This window comes from Parus major, chromosome 19 (assembly GCF_001522545.3).
Source record: "Parus major isolate Abel chromosome 19, Parus_major1.1, whole genome shotgun sequence".
Classification (NCBI taxonomy): Eukaryota; Metazoa; Chordata; class Aves; order Passeriformes; family Paridae; genus Parus; species Parus major.
Window position 1 is genome coordinate 2,064,058 of NC_031787.1, and position 16,880 is coordinate 2,080,937.

The following is a 16,880-nucleotide window of genomic DNA, read 5'->3' on the forward strand; positions in this document are numbered from 1 at the left end:
CCTGTGTTAAGCCTTCCCCCTTGAGTGCCAATCCACCCTGATGCTACAATCAACACTGGCACACGGTCCTCCTCATTCCATGCCAGTCATTTCCAAATTCCAAGCTTTGGAAAACACATTTTGGACAGAAAGATGCCCAACCAACTGAAATCAATGACCTGGTGAACTGACCTCCACTAGTGAATTCAGCCTCAGAATCCTCACTTGTTTCTGATGCATCCTGCTGGGAGGAATCTGAAAGGGAAAAACAGGACTGCTGAATGATGGACATGGACTAGATTTTACACCAAGCACTCCATGCCTTTGCATTTAAACCAACATTGCCAAAAATGCCTTTTCCACTCACAGCATGCAATAAAAATTGAAGCAAAGGTACATTAGCATTGTGTTGTGGAATAAGGACTTTACAATTAAAACTATAAAGAAGTATGTTTTACTCCTAGCTGGAATCACATGGGGAATTTTTACCAGACAAGCATACCTGATTGAGACAGGTTTCAGGTTTAAATACAGATTGATCCCACAAGCTCACATTTCCCTGTCTGCCTATTCTCTGCCCATTCTCCACCACTTTGCACTACATATTACAGTGAGTCTTCTGTGGCACCACTCCTGCTGGTCATGGGCAGGGCTCTTTGTGATGAAGTAAGACATCTTCTTCATTTGTTTGCTGTTTAACCTCAATCTCTGGGTAGGGGCAGTGGAGGTTTGCCTAACTCCCAGGTCAATTTGTCCTGGCCAAAACCAGGAGCCTGGTTCCTGTTAGTTTCTCAAGGGCTCTGTTTTGTGGGGTTTCCACAATACCTCAGCCAGGCTTTACTGAGTTTTTATAACACACATTATATCTTTATAGCCTTTACGAAGCAATTAATTGCTACATGTTCTAAGTTGTTTCTACTTAACAAGTTACATTCTTATGTGTTTTGTTACAAGTTGCTTTCCTACTTTTACAAAATTGCTAAACAAGCTATATATCCCTGTATCCCCTTCACTTGCTTAAGCATATTACATATGCTTAATTTTCATAAGCATACCATGTTTCCCATATCACCATGAGCCTTTGAGCAATTCCAGACAAATGCAAGGAGGTGAGGGTTACAGTGGTGCAGAGATGGTGCTATATTCCATAGTCTTGCCTTTGGAGGGGTTCATAACAACATAAGTATTTTCCCCTCTGTTACCCATGATTATTGAAAATATAAACAAAGGCTGCATATCCCCACAGATTATATATTTTTTTACCATCTCTACAGGCTCATAGTTGCTGCACTATATTGATTTCCATATCAGGCTGCAAGGCCAACAATGGAACATGGGAGGGAAGTTCATGGTCACAATGCTTTTCTTGGGACAGAGTGCACCAAGCAGGATTAGCCCATCAACACTCAGTAAAGTGCATTTTGAAAAGCATCGTGTTTCTATCTATAAATTCTTACTATTTAAAACAAAGATTTTCACAGGAGAAATTCCACAATTACTTTGTTCACATGAACAACATTTAGAAGGTTGCTTTTGCATCTTAGAAATTCTTGGTAGCAGGAACATTCTGACCTTACTATGAAATTCATGGTGTTAATATTTTAACAGGTCAATATTTTCTAGTCTTTGCAAATGGACAAACTAGTATTTTTAATATAAACTGGAAACAGTTGAAAAAAATTGCACAATATTTTTGTAAAGGTATTTCAGCTACTACAGAGTTTCAGTAAGGAACTGTTTGCACTAACACAGACTTTCCCTTTTTGTTTTTTTCTTTCACACTGAAGTGAAAGAAATAGTTAAGTTGCACTCACAATTTAGAAAGCAGAGTTTTGTTAAACTTTATAAGCCATTATGAAACAGACTGAATTTCTTGAGAAACATAGCAATTCACACAAACAACTAGGGTTTTAGAGTGATCAACCTCATGCTCCTCTTTGAATTAGAAAAGGAAGAAATGATGCTCCCATTTACACATCTCTCTGCTTGGAAATTCAAGCAACCAAAATTTTCATTTCTGTTCTGTTTCATGTTTAAGTTCCAATAACCTCAATTTTATGGCAAATCAAATAGTAAAACTGTGAAAAGCAAAATTCAAAAACTCAATTTCTGAAACGGATGTGAGAGAAAATACAAGCAAAAGATCTACCTGTGTAACTTATTCCAGGAGGAATTTTTTCATCTGTCTCTGATGTTTTGGAAGGGCCTGCTTTATAACAGAGAGAACAGTTTTTAAGGGTGTCTCACAACAAACATGTATTTCCAGCCTATAGAGGAATTTCCCAAGTAACCTTTCCTTTCATATATTATGTGCTCACTTCATACTTGCTGTGATGTTGAACTTTGTAAAGACTGTGTTAAATATTAAATATATATATATTTATATTTACTTACATGATTCAACAGAATAAAAATACGGTTAGTGGTGCATTTCTTGGACTATTGAACAGTCAAGAGACTCATGCTAAACAGCAGACTTTCAACCAATAAACTAATTTTTTAAAAAGAAATGTTGATGCTTCTGCCTTTCTTCAATGACATTTTAATCAGCTAGATCTTTTTCCTGTTTGTTAAAGTTTATATTTCTTAGGAGTATTCTTTGACTTCAAAATTCCTACCTACACTAAGTACATAAATTCACAGGGATTCAATTAATTTATGACACTCCAAGGCTGTTTACTTTTCATTACAGCACCTCTTACTTCTTACTCCTCTGTGTACGCTAAAACAATTCTAAATTTAGTAATTCAGTATTAACTCATGGCAACAACCAAATGGTACAACCTTCTACCAACATAAGAACATCCACCTACAGATATAATTTTCCCTCTTTGATTAACAGGAAGAGTTAGTGTGCCACCCAGGCACACAGCACTTTGATCAGCATTACAGATCATTGAGAGGATGCACTTAGAGAAAAAATATAACCATGAAATTTTATCAGTGAATCATTTTCTCCAGGAAGGCAGAAGCAGTTTGCTATTCTCTAGCACTTCAGTTCCTTCAGAAATGGATTAGCCTGGCTTTTGCTGTAGGTTATTTTTAGCAAAATTGATTATCTTATCTGTTTTCTTTATTTTGTAGCACATCTCTCCAAAGGCAATTCTAGGGCAGAATATATCATTACTCAGGAACACCCCTCAGAATAAATGCACTTTTCTAAAGCTGACTTCTTGTACAGCAGCACCACCCACACACCTATGTGCCTGCACAATTTACAGCTCTCTATAGTTTGGACAATCTTTGGCTTGAATCAGAGTGGTAGCTACTTGAAGAATGAAGGGGAATGTGCTTTACTTGTTAAAGTCACCATGACCTGACATCAAAGAGAAAACATCTCTTTTAGCTCACAGCACCCCATCACTTCTACCAATATATTCAGTTCTGTCTTGTTCTAAAAGCCATTTTGGACAGCTACACTGCAGCTGGAGAAGGGGAGTTATTAATTGAGCACCAGTTTTTCAGAAACAGATATTTATTTCTTTTCATCAATCAGAAGGTTTAAGTTTAGAGTTCTGTGAAAGGCAACAGAAATTCCCCCCTATCAAATGTACTCAGACCTCACTCTGGAAGCATACTGCATAACTTTTTCAGCTCAGACAAACACACTACAGTGCAATGGATGCTATGTTGTAGAGAAGCTGTTTCAGTGCAGACTGTCTTCAGATGGCATTGAGTTACATTGTGGGCTGTTGGCCAAATTCTGACATCATCTGTATGCATGAAATAGAAAACCACAATGGGGATGAAAAGCAAAAGGATGAGAAGACTTGGTGTTGGAAGGAACAATTATTAGATTGTCTTCACACCAGTATCTACTTTTACCACATTAAATCATGCCTGTAAACCACTAATATGCCTATCCTGTAAGCCTCCTGGGCTAGGCAATGTACACATGTGAAAAACAGATAATCCTAACACCTTTCCAGTTCTGCACTCAAAGGGTGACACTTTGCTATGCAATGGTTGAGATCTCTCTGAATGATGTTTGTATGTTACTTGAGATATGCCAGGATGAAAATACTGATCCTATAACCCCATAGTTGGTTATTAAAGCACATTAGAAAATAGTCTGAAGAATCTTTATACAGAAAATATTATCTCAATAATATATATTACAAAATGAAGGGATGTGCTGCTTGGCACTTCACTGTTGAACATGTAACTGCCATTGAGAGATGTGAGGCAGCTTGCCCATGTTTCTCTGTATTATTCAATTAACCTAATCATACATAGGCTGAAATTATAAATTTAAAGTTTTAGTTATTTTATAATCACAATTTCTTAATTACTATTCATGTCAACAAAAAGAAAAAACTATTTCTGTTTTCTCCTAGCTGAGGTGAATGTGTTAACTGGATACACAGAGGTGAGGCAATTATAGAGTCTGCACATTGTACCCTCAGAAAAATATATCAAGCAGTTCAAAAGACTGCTGGAACCTCTTCAGACCAAACACACATATATGGGTGTTTGTATGGGATGAAGTTTTTCTTTAGGTCTTTTGGTATTCTTCGTAATAACTTAAATGATAAGCAGCATGGAAATGCTGTATCCTAACAGAGATAAGTAACTACATGTTTAATGACCAAAAATTAGTACAGAGAGAGGTATGGAGAAATCAACACTTAGGCAATCAATCCTTTCATGAGATAAACACATATGAAAATTAGTATCATTACCTGGAGTATTAAACTGATAGTAGTTAGGATCATCTGTTTCCTGCTTCAGTGTTCCTGTCGACTTTCTGGAAGAAATTCCTGTCAAAGCAACAAAGGAATCAAATATGGAAACTAGTAATAAACAGATTCTTAAAACAAAACAAACAAGAGCACCCACCAAGATCCTCGTTGGTGTCTAGTAAAAATTAAAAGAAAAAGAAAAAAGAGAAAAAAAAACACATTACACATTTGTTGAGCTAAAATAACAGTAACAAAGTGACCTGCTAGTTTTTAAGGTTTCAGTTTGGTCATTCCCAGACAGGATCTAGGATTAAATACCTCCCTACAAACTGGGCTTCCCTGCAGATGCTGTCTCAGGTCTGAAGAATATTTTTTAAATGGGCCCCTTCCTTCTTTACATGCTACCACAGGAAAAAAGTGTATTTTATCATTTGTTCTGGAAGACCTAGAAAAGCTCCTGCTCACTTTTCTGTGAGAATTACTTAAACTGCCTAGAAAGCAGGACTGGAGAGAGTCTGAGACTGACTTAGCAAAAAAATTCAAGTTAATCCTTTGCGTATGTCAAGCCAAACTTTAACCATGGAGGGTGCCTAAACCACAAATTTAAAGAGGTGAAGCACAAATAACAAGAGCAAAAAGCTGGACCACACATAAAAAATTCAAACAGGAAAGTGAGCAGTGCAGCCCAACCCAGCAAAAGGGAAAAGTTTATCACCAGTTTATCTCCCAGCACAACTGCTGCCTCAGTGGCTTTAATGGGATTACCCATGCTTTTATCTCACAGCACACATTTAAGCATTACTCTGCCACAGACCAGGGTGCCTTGGGGAATCATCTGCTACCTGCAGAGCAATTTAGGAATAATTTGGCAATTTTTAAATGACAAGTTAGCACACCTTGTTATTTATGAACTTTTTATTTCTATTTTACCTAAAAAAGGGACTTTTTTTTTAATTTTCAATGTTTTAGCAATATTAACGAATAAACCAAGATTCTGCTTCCCATTAGGGACAAAGATGTCTTGAATAAGAACAAAATAACCCAAACAAAAGAGAGAAATTTCTTCTTCTTTAAATTGCTTAAAGATAAATTTAGTCTACAATGTATTAAAAATTTTCCCTCTCTTGAAATGGAAGCATTTGGCTAGCCTTCAGTATTTGATAAAAACTTTTACTGAAAAAGGGCAGTTTCAAGGAAAGAGCAGTTTTTCCATCTCACCAAGGATATCTTTTTGCTACTTTTTCTTTTTTTTTTTTAATCTTTTTATCTTTGCTTATGTTCAGTCTTTTGAACAGAATCTGGCTTTTTTTTTTCCCTGCAAATTAAGGCAAAATTCTGAACGTACCAGAATCCTTGCTTGGTTCTGTTTTCACATTAACAGGAGGACAACTACAAAAATAAACAAATCAAACAGAGTGACAGTATTAACAACAAACCTTAGATTTCTGGGAAGTTCTTCAAGCTTTATAGCTTGTTAAGCAAAATCAGTCTCTCAGAATTTTTTCTAACAAGAAAATTTTTACAAAATTAAAAAAGCCCTGCATAGTGGCTTGTCTGATTTTTCACAACTGAATTGCCAGCAATCAGTTCAAAATTGAAATTTCCTACATTTTTTTGAGGCATGCAAATATTCAGATCATGTTTAGCATTTAATGAGAGACAAATGCAGGAGCACAGAAAACTGATGCCTGTTTTCACATTAACAAATTTTTGATGTATTACAGATATATCTTCATTTATTAATTTAAAAAAAAAATCACATTTTTCAAATTGAGGAGGGGGAAGGAAGCAACATTACATCTGTTCTCCCTCATGGCAAACTTATCCCTGACTAACAAACTGTGAATTAAGAACATCCATTGGGCTAATCAAACCAAGGAGAAGCTAAAAAAACTTTTTTTAACCTGTAACAGTTGCCTCACAAATAATGATCAAAAGAAAGAGAAGATTGAGCATCATGCTTCTAATAATGCCAAGCAAGCAAAAGTTATTCAAAGGTCAACTGGGCAGAAAAAGCACATTAAGACAAAGATAACAACATGAAAATGGATAGTTGATTAAAAAAAAAAAATCTACATTATTTTAAATTCACCTTCCACCTGGAGGTGTAACTGAGTGTGAAGGATCTGTCGTATCAGCTTCTGAAAGTTAAAAGACAATATTTGAATTTCCTGTACTCACTTTACTTTTAACACAAATTGAAAATGTAACATTGATTTCACAATGCAAAAGCCTGTTCACATTTTACAAGCATATGTGCATATTTTCCTTATTCCCAGGTGATGAAAGATCCCATAAAACTGTCCCTAGACACAAACAGCTTGCATTTTTTGAATATCACTTAGCACACTGAAAACATACCTTGTGTTTTTGATAGAATTATATAATTACCAGGATCTCTGTAATATTCCATCTCTAGACCTCAACCTGAGCCTAGGCAACACATCTCTAATTTTACTAATCAAGCTTCAACTTCTGGCTCTTTCACCTAAGAAATTAAACCTTTCTTTTTTGACTACATTCCTAGAGAGATTGCTTCATCATTTTCATAAAACAAATCCTCACACTTAGGCATTTAGCAAGTAAAGGAACGTGATACCATAAAAAGAACAGAAGGGATTTCTCCTAAGCTACAAGTGAATCTCTGTAGAGTTTTACAAAACTCACTTTAGCTCAGAATTTTTAATATATAGAGGCCTTCATAGGAACTACAATGTCTAGCCACTTCAGAAGATTAAATTACTTTTTAAAATGAAATATAAATGCCAAAATTGGCTGGGTAGTGGAACACAAGCACTGGAAAGTCTTGGCATCTTCTAAAAACTGAAAGCAGTCCTTTGTAAGTTCACTTCTCCTTCCCCTATGATACAATACAATTCACATTAAACCTAAATTCAGTATAAGGATGAAGAATAAAGTAGAATGAACTTGATCAAGGCAAAGATGAAACAGAATGAATTTAATCTCTAATGAGTTGCTCCTGGCAAACACATAAAGGGTTTACCTCCAGAAGTAAGACAACTCACAGTCTAGAAATTTCTGCACAGTTTGCTACTTTATTGACATGACCAAATGCTCTATGTATATTGCTATCCAAACTCAAATTGCAATATTTTTCTGTTTAGTCTGAATAAACATTAACTTACCTATGTGGTTCACTGGTTTCAGGAAAGGCCTGTGTGGAAATATGGGAAGAAAAACTCTATTTTAGCAAATACATTGTTAATTACTTGTTAGTGTACATTACAGAAAGAATTTCTGTTTAAGAGAAACAGTCTGCAATGTATTTAATTAAAATTAATTAAAAATTAAAATTAATTTTAATAAGTACAAACCCAAATTGTCTTCTTAGCACAAGAAAGAGAGCAACTAACCTGTTGATAGTAAATGAGATCTCTGATTTGTTTTTCAAAATCCATTTCAGGGTGGGAAGATCATAATTTGATGGATGTTTAAATGTGATTCCTTCAGGCAGACCCTGCACTATCACAACAGACTGGTTGCTCTGAATCTCTTCATATGGCACAGGTACCGCTGCTGACTCTCCTAAAGCATTACCTAGAAAAAAAAAGAGGAGGTTGTTTTGATGTTGAGACTGCTGAAGTTAGCAAAAGGATGAGTCCCTCATAAAACTTTGGATTTGCAAAAGCAAAGTGTGGATGTGCTATAAATCTCTATTGTGATATTTGCTTTCACAAGTATTAGGATTAATATTATATGTTAAATACTTTTTGGCTATGTATGTACTTTTTTTCTTGCTAACAAGTTTTAAGCTTAAAGGAGTTTCATAGTACAAAGCAAGGAAACCCCAGAGGGCAAAGACAGTGGGGCTCAAGCTGTTATCAGCAGAAAGACAATGGAGATCAGGCTGTTATCAGCAGCCAGGACCAGGCCTTCGGCAGAGGAAAGAGTGAAGCCCAGCTGTCACCAGTGGCAGGATGAGGGGCCCAGACTGTTATCAGCACTGACCACTTGCAAAGAAAGGAAATCCAATTCAAATAAAATGATGATCAGCAAAAATAAAACCCTTACGAAGCATGCTCTGAAGAGGTGGGCTCAGGGTGTAACCATGCAAAATGCTTCTTAGAAAAGTTTGAATATGCATTAAACCCCCAGGCACCCAGCCATTTTAACCCTTTGCTTTATTTCCTTTGTCTCCTTATTGTCTTTTTGTTTATATTAAATTTTTTTATAATTTATTAAGTGAATCTCGTTTTTCACAGATGCAAATCCCAGAAAGCCAAATACTGCTGGCACTAATATGCACTGTGCAATAATCTCAAATCACATCCCACAGAACACATCAAGAACCATTATATGTGTATTTTTTAAAAACAGCTACTGAAAGTTTCTATAAATATCAGTGCAGTTGGAAGGCTCAGATCATGCAGTTTTTTCCTCCCAAATGGAATAATTTTTTTTTACATCAGAAGAATTTAAAGCACCCACCATAGCATAAGCAGAAAAAGTCTTCCACAGACTTTCTAAGAGTCTCCAGCTCCTCAGCATCCACCCTCTGTCTGTTTACAGGTGGTGTAGTCTTTGTTCTCTGCAGTTCTGCAGGCCTGTCCTCTTTAATGCCTGGCAGTAATTCATAAAAATAAGACAAACATAAAATGGTAAGTTATCAGAAGTGCCTCATTGTCTCCCTGGCAGATGGGATGGAACACATGGTGTTGGGTAAATATCTTTCCAAGTCCAGAACAGGTGACCAAAAAGGTGCTTCTGAGTCAGGAAGCTCTTCTGAAAGTTCCCTTCTGACAGGAGTGATTCCTCAATCAGGTTTCAATTCTACATTTTTGTATCAGTGATCTGTTACAACCCAACATCGTGGTGACCTTCCTTGCAGTAAATGTGTGCACAGAAAGTCACTGTCCATGCCAATAGGACTCCACTTTCCAGCACAGAAAGGACTGATAAAGAGACTGAGCAAGCCAAGTTACACCCTATGAAAAGGACTTACCATCTCTTTGAACAGCACAAAGTTTTATTGTTTAATATTATTCATTTTTTTATATTTGTAGATACTTGTTAAATAAACAGGTTTTTCCACGTTTCTCCAAGGAAGTCTTTTTCCCAAACCAGTTGGGGGAAGGGCTGCTTAAATTTACTTTCTGGAGGGACCCTATTCAGAGGTCCTCTCCCAAATTTGCCCTAAGCTGGAACAAAAAGTAATGCAGATTTAATTTTCAGTCATTACGGTACAGATGCGTACTTCTGTCTACTAAATAAAAGTGATCTAAAAAAGCTATGAAAAAATACTATCTTGTCAAAACATTTCGTCTGCTTTAGTAAGGCATGAAGTGATCTGAAGAACCAGGACTGCCTGAGCTGACAGAAGTACTGCTCTACCTGTTCAGTGCTCTCCTCAGTCTTCCTGAGTGCAAAAAAATGGTTTGGAGGAGGGGATACAAAGAAAAATTAACACACACTAGGAAATGCAGGATGTTTTATAAGGGTGGACAGTCTAATCCTTCTTATTGTACTAGTTTGTCACATTATCTAAGAAAAAATGAACATTTCCAGCCATTGTAGAAATAATACTCCAAACAAGACCACTGTTACTGCTCATTTTTATGCTCCTAAACAGCTTGATTTACCATAGCCAACATAATTATACCACACAGCCATGATAGACAGAATTTTGCTCCCAAAGTTATTAATATTATGCAATATACATTATGCAGCTTGTGATATATAAAAATAAAACATTGAAACTTACAGTATTCAGTAAAATCCTTCTTAATATCTTCCCTAAAGTTGACAAAGGCTTTTCCTCTCTCAGTTCCAACTACAAAAAAGTGTCTTGCATATACACCAATACAGACAATTTCTGCCTTGGACTTGGAAAGCTCATTACACTACAAAAAGAAAAAAAAAGCTTTTATTACCATAATTAAGATACAGTTAATAAAAATGTATGTGATACCATGTAAAAGAATTACTGCTGCCAGCATCTACCCTTCAGAAGGTACCCCAATTTTAAAGAACCAAATCTTGGACAGTGCCTCAACTTCAAGGAAATGGAACAGGCATTTCCACTCACAGCCCCAGACAACTGTAAAGCCTGCCACTCAATTGAATAATTCCTAAAAAACAGATGTTATGGCAACAAAAAGAAGTCTTTTCTGAACAAGTTTTGTTGAGTTGGTACAGCATCTAAAGACAAGGTATTAGACTCAAAACCATTTATTCACGCTACATTACATATGACAAAGACCAAAACACACTCCTGCCTTTCAACCACGCTGTACCTAAGTGTACAGGTATACAGGTACCTCTTCCCATTTATTTGACAAGATAACTCTTTAATAATGTTTAAAACAACCACACCACAAGAAGAAATGAGATTACTGACAGCATGATTTATCACAAGCAATGAGTTACAGCTCATTGGCCAACACAATACAGTAGAGATACAACAGTCCACTTTCCCTGCTTCCCAGCAGGAAGCAATATACAGATGTAATCCTGCAAATACCAAGACAGATTTATGATGTAGAAACTTAACTTCTCTACTAACCATTGATTCAAGTCCTGACATGAGGAATGTAACCACCATTCTGCTTTCTAATGATTCCTCATCATGGTTGGATGTTGCTGGTACAATTGTTTGAGCCATTTTCCTCCTGTAAAATGAAAGGAAAAAGCCTTTTCAGATACATACAATTGTCACTAAAGGACACAGAATGATTCACACAAAGACTTCTCAGCATCAGAACAGGAAAGAAGAAGCTTTATTTTCTGACTCCAGTATTTATAGATTCTCAACAATGACCAGGCATTGGATAATTAAGTTACCACCTTCCCAATCACACTGGTCATGAGAAACGTCCATCAAAAGACATTTCTTAGAAGGAATGTGATAAATAACTTATGTTTATAGAACTTTCATGGAAAAGTAACTAAAACTATGAAAACATTATCAGAAGGCTTTAGTTTTCAGGGTGACAATACAACAGTGCAAAAAAATGAAAAACCCTCTTATGCAAGCAAGGAAAAGAAATAATTTCAAACTCCCAGAGAACACAGCCCACTATACACAAGCAACCAAACAAATAGGTAAATTCACAGGAGAAATTTCTTGCTCTTCTATTCTTTCATGCTTCCTGCTGTTTCATCCAAAGCTGGTGCTGAACATGAGATAAAATGTATCATGATCAGGCCACAGACTATCTGTGTCCAGAAAAAACCAAGGGTAACTAATTCAATTTTTTTCAGGTAATTTTATGGTCCTCATCACCATGACTTTTTAGTCAGCCTACATGACCTCTGATACTCTTGACAACCATTAAAAGAGTAAAACACAATTCCAGCAGCTGCTACTTGAGTTGTCCTACTGCAGCATCTAAGCATTCATAAATTACACTGGAATCATGTAAACAAAACAAAATATTAATCACAGCACACCTGACCACCTAATAATTCTTGTCTTTATCAGTGTAATTTTATTTACTTAATCAACACAATAATCAAGTTCACTAATAATTACTTTAGTTCTGTGTATCCATCAACACACAGATTTCAACAGAATTTCAACAAAATGACAACATTGGAAAAGACCTCCAAGATCATCGAATCCAACCCATGACCTGACACCACAACTAGACCATGGCACTGAGTGCTACATTGAGTCTTTTTTAAACTCATCCAGGGATGGTGACTCCACCACCTCACCAGGCAGACCATTCCTGTACTTTATCACTCTTTCCATAAAAAACTTTTTCCTAATATCCAACCTATATTACCCCTGGCACAGCTTGAGGCTGTGTTCTCTCATTCTGTCAATTTATGCCTGGTGAAAGAGACTGATCCCACCTGACTACAGCACCTTTCAGGGAGTTGTAGAGAGTAATAAGTTCACCTCTGGGTCTCCTTTCCTCCAGGCTAAACAACCCCGGCTCCCTCAGCTTTTCCTCACAGGGTTTGTGTTCCAAGCCCCTCACCAGCCTCCTTGCCCTTCCCTGGACACGCTCAAGGGTCTCAATGTCCTTCCTGAACTGAGCAGCCAGGACTGGACACATCACTCAAGGTGTGACCTCAGCAGTGCCGAGTACAGGGTGAGAATGTCCTCCCTGCTCCTGCTGGCCACACCATTCCTGATCCAGGCCAGGATGTCATTGGCCTTCTTGGCCACCAGGGCACACTGCTGGCTCATGTCCAGTCAGTTGTCACCAGTACCCCCAGGTCCCTTTCTGCCTGGGCACTGTCGAGCCCCACCGTCCCCAGCCTGTAGCGTTGCAGGGGTTGTTGTGGCCAAAATGCAGGACTCGGCACTCAGACACATTAAATTTCATCCCACTGGACTCTGCCCATCCATCCAACCATTCCAGGTCTCTACAGAGCCCTCCTCCCTTCCAATAGATCAACACATGCTCCTAGCTTAGTGTCATCCACAAACATACTGATGAAAGACTCAATCCTTCATCCATGTCATTAAAAATATTAAAGAGAACTGGTCCCAGCACAGACCCCTGAGGGACACCACAGGTGACTGGCTGTCAGCTGGATGCAGAACCATTCACCACCACTCTCTGGGCCTGACCAGTTCTCAACCCAGCAAAGAGTGCTCCTGTCCAAGCCTGGGCTGCCAGCTTTTCCAGGAGTATGCTGTGGGAGACACTGATGATGTTACAGTGACACAGTAACACTAAGTGATACTTACTGTACAATTATTACTAAGCAACACAAGGTATAAATATACTACTGCACTTGAGGGGTGGGTTAGGCAGAGATATCCCCTTCACCTCCAGCGCTGCAATAAACAAATACCTGCTCTATGCACACCGGTCTACGGGGATTTATTTCCAGCCTGATATCTTTGATACCAGTTGGATATTTCCAACTGATATCTTTCAAACATCAGTGCTGAGGCACTGCCACAGGTTGTCCAGAGAAGCTGTGGTTGCCCCATCCATGGAAGTGTTTGTCATCAAGTTGGGCAGTGCCAGGAGCGACCTGGTCTAGTGAAAAGTATTAGATCTGCCTTTCACTAGTTAGAACTACGTGTTTTTTATTCAATCCAAAGCCTTCTGTGATTCCATCATTTCCACCCAACAGCACGCAGACTGGGTGCCAGTGCCTGCCCTGGGTGCTGTGAGGGCTCCGCACCGCACCACCGCGTGCTGCCATACACAGGACCGAGCTGGACAGAGGCGAACCCCCGTCCTGAGGAGCCACTGGCCCATGCCGGGCCCAGGCTCCCCCACAGCCATTTTACACATCCCGCCCCGCCCCTTCCCCTCAACGCCCGCCGCCACGCGCAGGGCTCGGGCATGCGCGCGCCGCCCTGCCGGCCGCTGAGAGGCGGCGGCGCGGCCACAGCGCCCCCTCCCGCCAGCGGCGGAGCCGGGCGAAGCCAGCGCACCCCCGTGAGGGACCGGCGCGAGCAGCGGGACCGGCGCGAGCAGCGGCTCCGACCGAGCCCCCTGAGCCCCTCACGGCTCCGCAGCCTCCGGGACCGCGTGTCACGGTCCGTCCCTCGCCCCTCCCCGCCGGGCCCGGGCCCGCCCTCACACTCACCCGCTCCTGGCGGAGGCAGCCCGGTTCCTCCGGCTGGAGACGCCTCACGGCTGCGCGGTAACGCCGGGGCAGCGCCGGTTTTCCCGCAGAACCCTCGGCGCCGTTGAGTGGCGCCGCTCGTCCCGCGCGGTCTCGGGCCGAGCCCAGCGCCGCGCCGGGCGGGGGATGGCTCCTCGCGCAGACGCGGCGGCGCAGGCGCTCGCGGGGGCCGCTGGGAGACGCAGTCTCCGGGCCGCAGCTCCCGCCGGGCACCGCGCCGGGGGCTCTGAGGGGACGCGCCCTCCGCTCCTTCCTGCCGCCCGCTCCCGGAGCCGGCAGCGTCCCGCCGCCTCGGCAGGAGGCCCTGTTCCCACAGATCGACCGCTAAAACTGCTCTCCAGAACCAACGATGGCAGCAACAGCCTCCACCAGCAGAAGGCCTTACTTAAGGTTAAGCAGGACCTTCATAGGTCTTTTATTTCAAAGTCATTAAGCGTAATGGATGCTGTCTATGAGATCTTTATGCCTGGCTAAAAACAGTCAGATATTTTGTCTGACATCGCTATTCCTTTCCTTTGAGTTTAGGTTCAATGCAGTAAATGTGGATGGAAAGTTCTCCGCTCAGAGGAAAATGCTATATTTCAAAATTCCAATAAAAAACAATTAAAACCAAGATACTTTAAATCAAACTACCATTTTCATAAATAACATTTTACTTACAGCATGTAGACTCCCAAAACCACTGATATATTTTCAAAATGCTCACAGTGTGCTTTAGAGTTGGTCAAGAGTAACCACCAAACACTACATCTTTAAGTAAATATAATTTGTAAAGAAATGGAACCATCCAGCTTCCTCCTAGTTGTAATAAACAGCAAAAAATCCACCTGGGTAATAATGCTCAAAAGCTGGGAAAGGGCCCTGAACATTCAGTGTGGTTGTAGTGTAATTGCCCCTTCACCTTCAGGGTAACACCTGTAAATCTGAGAGTGAGACAACTGTGCTGGACATTAAACAAAATAATGAGTTACTCCACTGCCAGCTTCTCCAAGAATTACAACATCACAGTTCTGTCCATGACCCCAGAGCCATCAACATCACCACTGCCCATCAGCTCTCCTGTCCAGCAGCAAAGGCACGTCAGTGGGGTTTCTTTGTCTGGATTAGACAATTCTAATCAATAGGATTATCAGTTTAAACTGAGCGGTATTTGAGCAATCAACAGAAGAAAATAATTCAAGAAATGGAAAAGAACAAGTTATATGTAATATAGAAGTTATATGGGGGAGATAAATATATATATTTATATATATATGTACATACCCAAGTTTTGGAAGTATATACAAAAGTTATGTGGGGGAAGAAAAGTCATTGTCTGAAGGTCAAACAACTCACAAATACATGAAATAAATCAAAGTTACTGTGCTGTCAAGTAGCTGCCACCCCTTGGAAAGGGTCTAGTGTGCACTGTACTCGAGAAAGACCCTGCACAGAAACCAGTGCTTCTCACTGGGATCACAGAAATTGCTGGTATGGGAAAATCCTGCTGTGAAAAACGAGGTCCACTCTCCTGATAAATTTTAAAAGGTTTAATATAAACAAAAAGACAATAGGAGACAAAGATAATAAAGCAAAGGGTCAAAACGGCTGGGTGCTTGGCTCTCTGCCAAGAGCACACCTGGTGTTTTGGGAACACCCTTTATATAACATTCTTGACACATAGATCATGCATATTCAAACTTTTACAGGAAATGTTTTGCATGGCCACTCCTTGGATCCGCCTTTTTAGAGCATGCGCGTTTCTTGACTTTGTGGTTTTAATTCCTTTCTTACCATCTTTTCATCTGGGCTTGGGTTTCTTCCAGGGTTGACCTGGAGGGCAGCACTGAGCCCTGGCTGGAGCTGCATGGGATCTCCCAGGGCAGCCAAGCCTTGCCACAAACGGGATGGAGCCTCTCTCAACCCTCGAGCCTCCATTCTATAGCCTTGGATAAGCAACTTGCTTTAAGCTATGTAGGCTACAAAGACCTACAGGTAATGTCTGTGGAGCCATGCTTGCTTCGTGCACTGCTGGAAAGGTCTGGATACTGCAGGAAGGAATGGGTTGTAATGAACACTGGAAAACAGTCCAAAACTTGGTTGCAGCTAAGATAAAGTCTTACTTTGGCAACAGCTGAACTCTTCAAAAATATAAATAAACGTTTAAAAATAAAAAAGAAAAAGCTACCAAAAGAAGGAAACAAGGCCTCACTCTTGACTGCATTATTACTTTCCCAGCCTTTCCTTAGTGTTAGGGGATGTAGGATCCTGTGAAGGCACCCTCTGATGTGCTGCCCACCGAGCTGCATCTCACAACCTGGGATTGCTCTGGAAGGCGATGCAAAGGGATTCCTCAAAAATGCATTCAGGCTTCTGAATAAAAGCACAGATGCTGTTTATGCTGTTCTTTAGCATCTCGGTGCACTATATTTTTTTTTTTTAATTATTTGAATCAAAGCTCTCATTCTTTAATTAAACTTCATTTAGTTGCCATCTGCCTGGGATCAAAATGGCTTCATGTTTTGCAACTCTTAATGAGGATTGTTATTGGATTTGTAAACACATAAACACCACCCCCAGCCCCCTCCAAAACACCAAAGAGTTTGAAAAGTAATAAATGAGAAACATGAGTCAAGCATTAAGATCTGCATCTTCACTCATCTAATTGCAATTGTCAGG

At 39.9% G+C, this 16,880-nt stretch overlaps 1 protein-coding gene across 20 annotated transcripts in view; it reads right to left on the reverse strand.

Moving 5' to 3' along the window:
* LOC107212819 (general transcription factor II-I) overlaps window positions 1-14,317 on the reverse strand; it is a 46,342-nt gene extending 32,025 nt beyond the window's left edge. For 12 of the 20 annotated variants that reach the window (XR_004499891.1, XR_004499893.1, XR_004499892.1 and 9 more), the window contains exons 1-12: window positions 14,184-14,313; window positions 11,185-11,290; window positions 10,384-10,522; window positions 9,111-9,242; window positions 8,036-8,219; window positions 7,808-7,836; window positions 6,754-6,802; window positions 6,007-6,050; window positions 4,819-4,836; window positions 4,662-4,739; window positions 2,129-2,188; window positions 172-234 (exon numbers count right to left, since the gene is read on the reverse strand). Coding sequence is in view for 17 of the 20 variants with exons in the window: in XM_033518984.1 (XP_033374875.1) it covers window positions 172-234; window positions 2,129-2,188; window positions 4,662-4,739; window positions 4,819-4,836; window positions 6,007-6,050; window positions 6,754-6,802; window positions 7,808-7,836; window positions 8,036-8,219; window positions 9,111-9,242; window positions 10,384-10,522; window positions 11,185-11,283 (895 nt within the window). In the remaining 3 variants the exon portion in view is untranslated. Of the gene's footprint in view, window positions 1-171; window positions 235-2,128; window positions 2,189-4,661; window positions 4,740-4,818; window positions 4,837-6,006; window positions 6,051-6,753; window positions 6,803-7,807; window positions 7,837-8,035; window positions 8,220-9,110; window positions 9,243-10,383; window positions 10,523-11,184; window positions 11,291-14,183 lie in introns of all 20 variants that reach the window. The other 8 variants (XM_015646516.3, XM_015646515.3, XM_033518985.1 and 5 more) reach the window with 7 other exon arrangements.
* Between the last annotated feature and the right edge of the window lie 2,563 nt (window positions 14,318-16,880).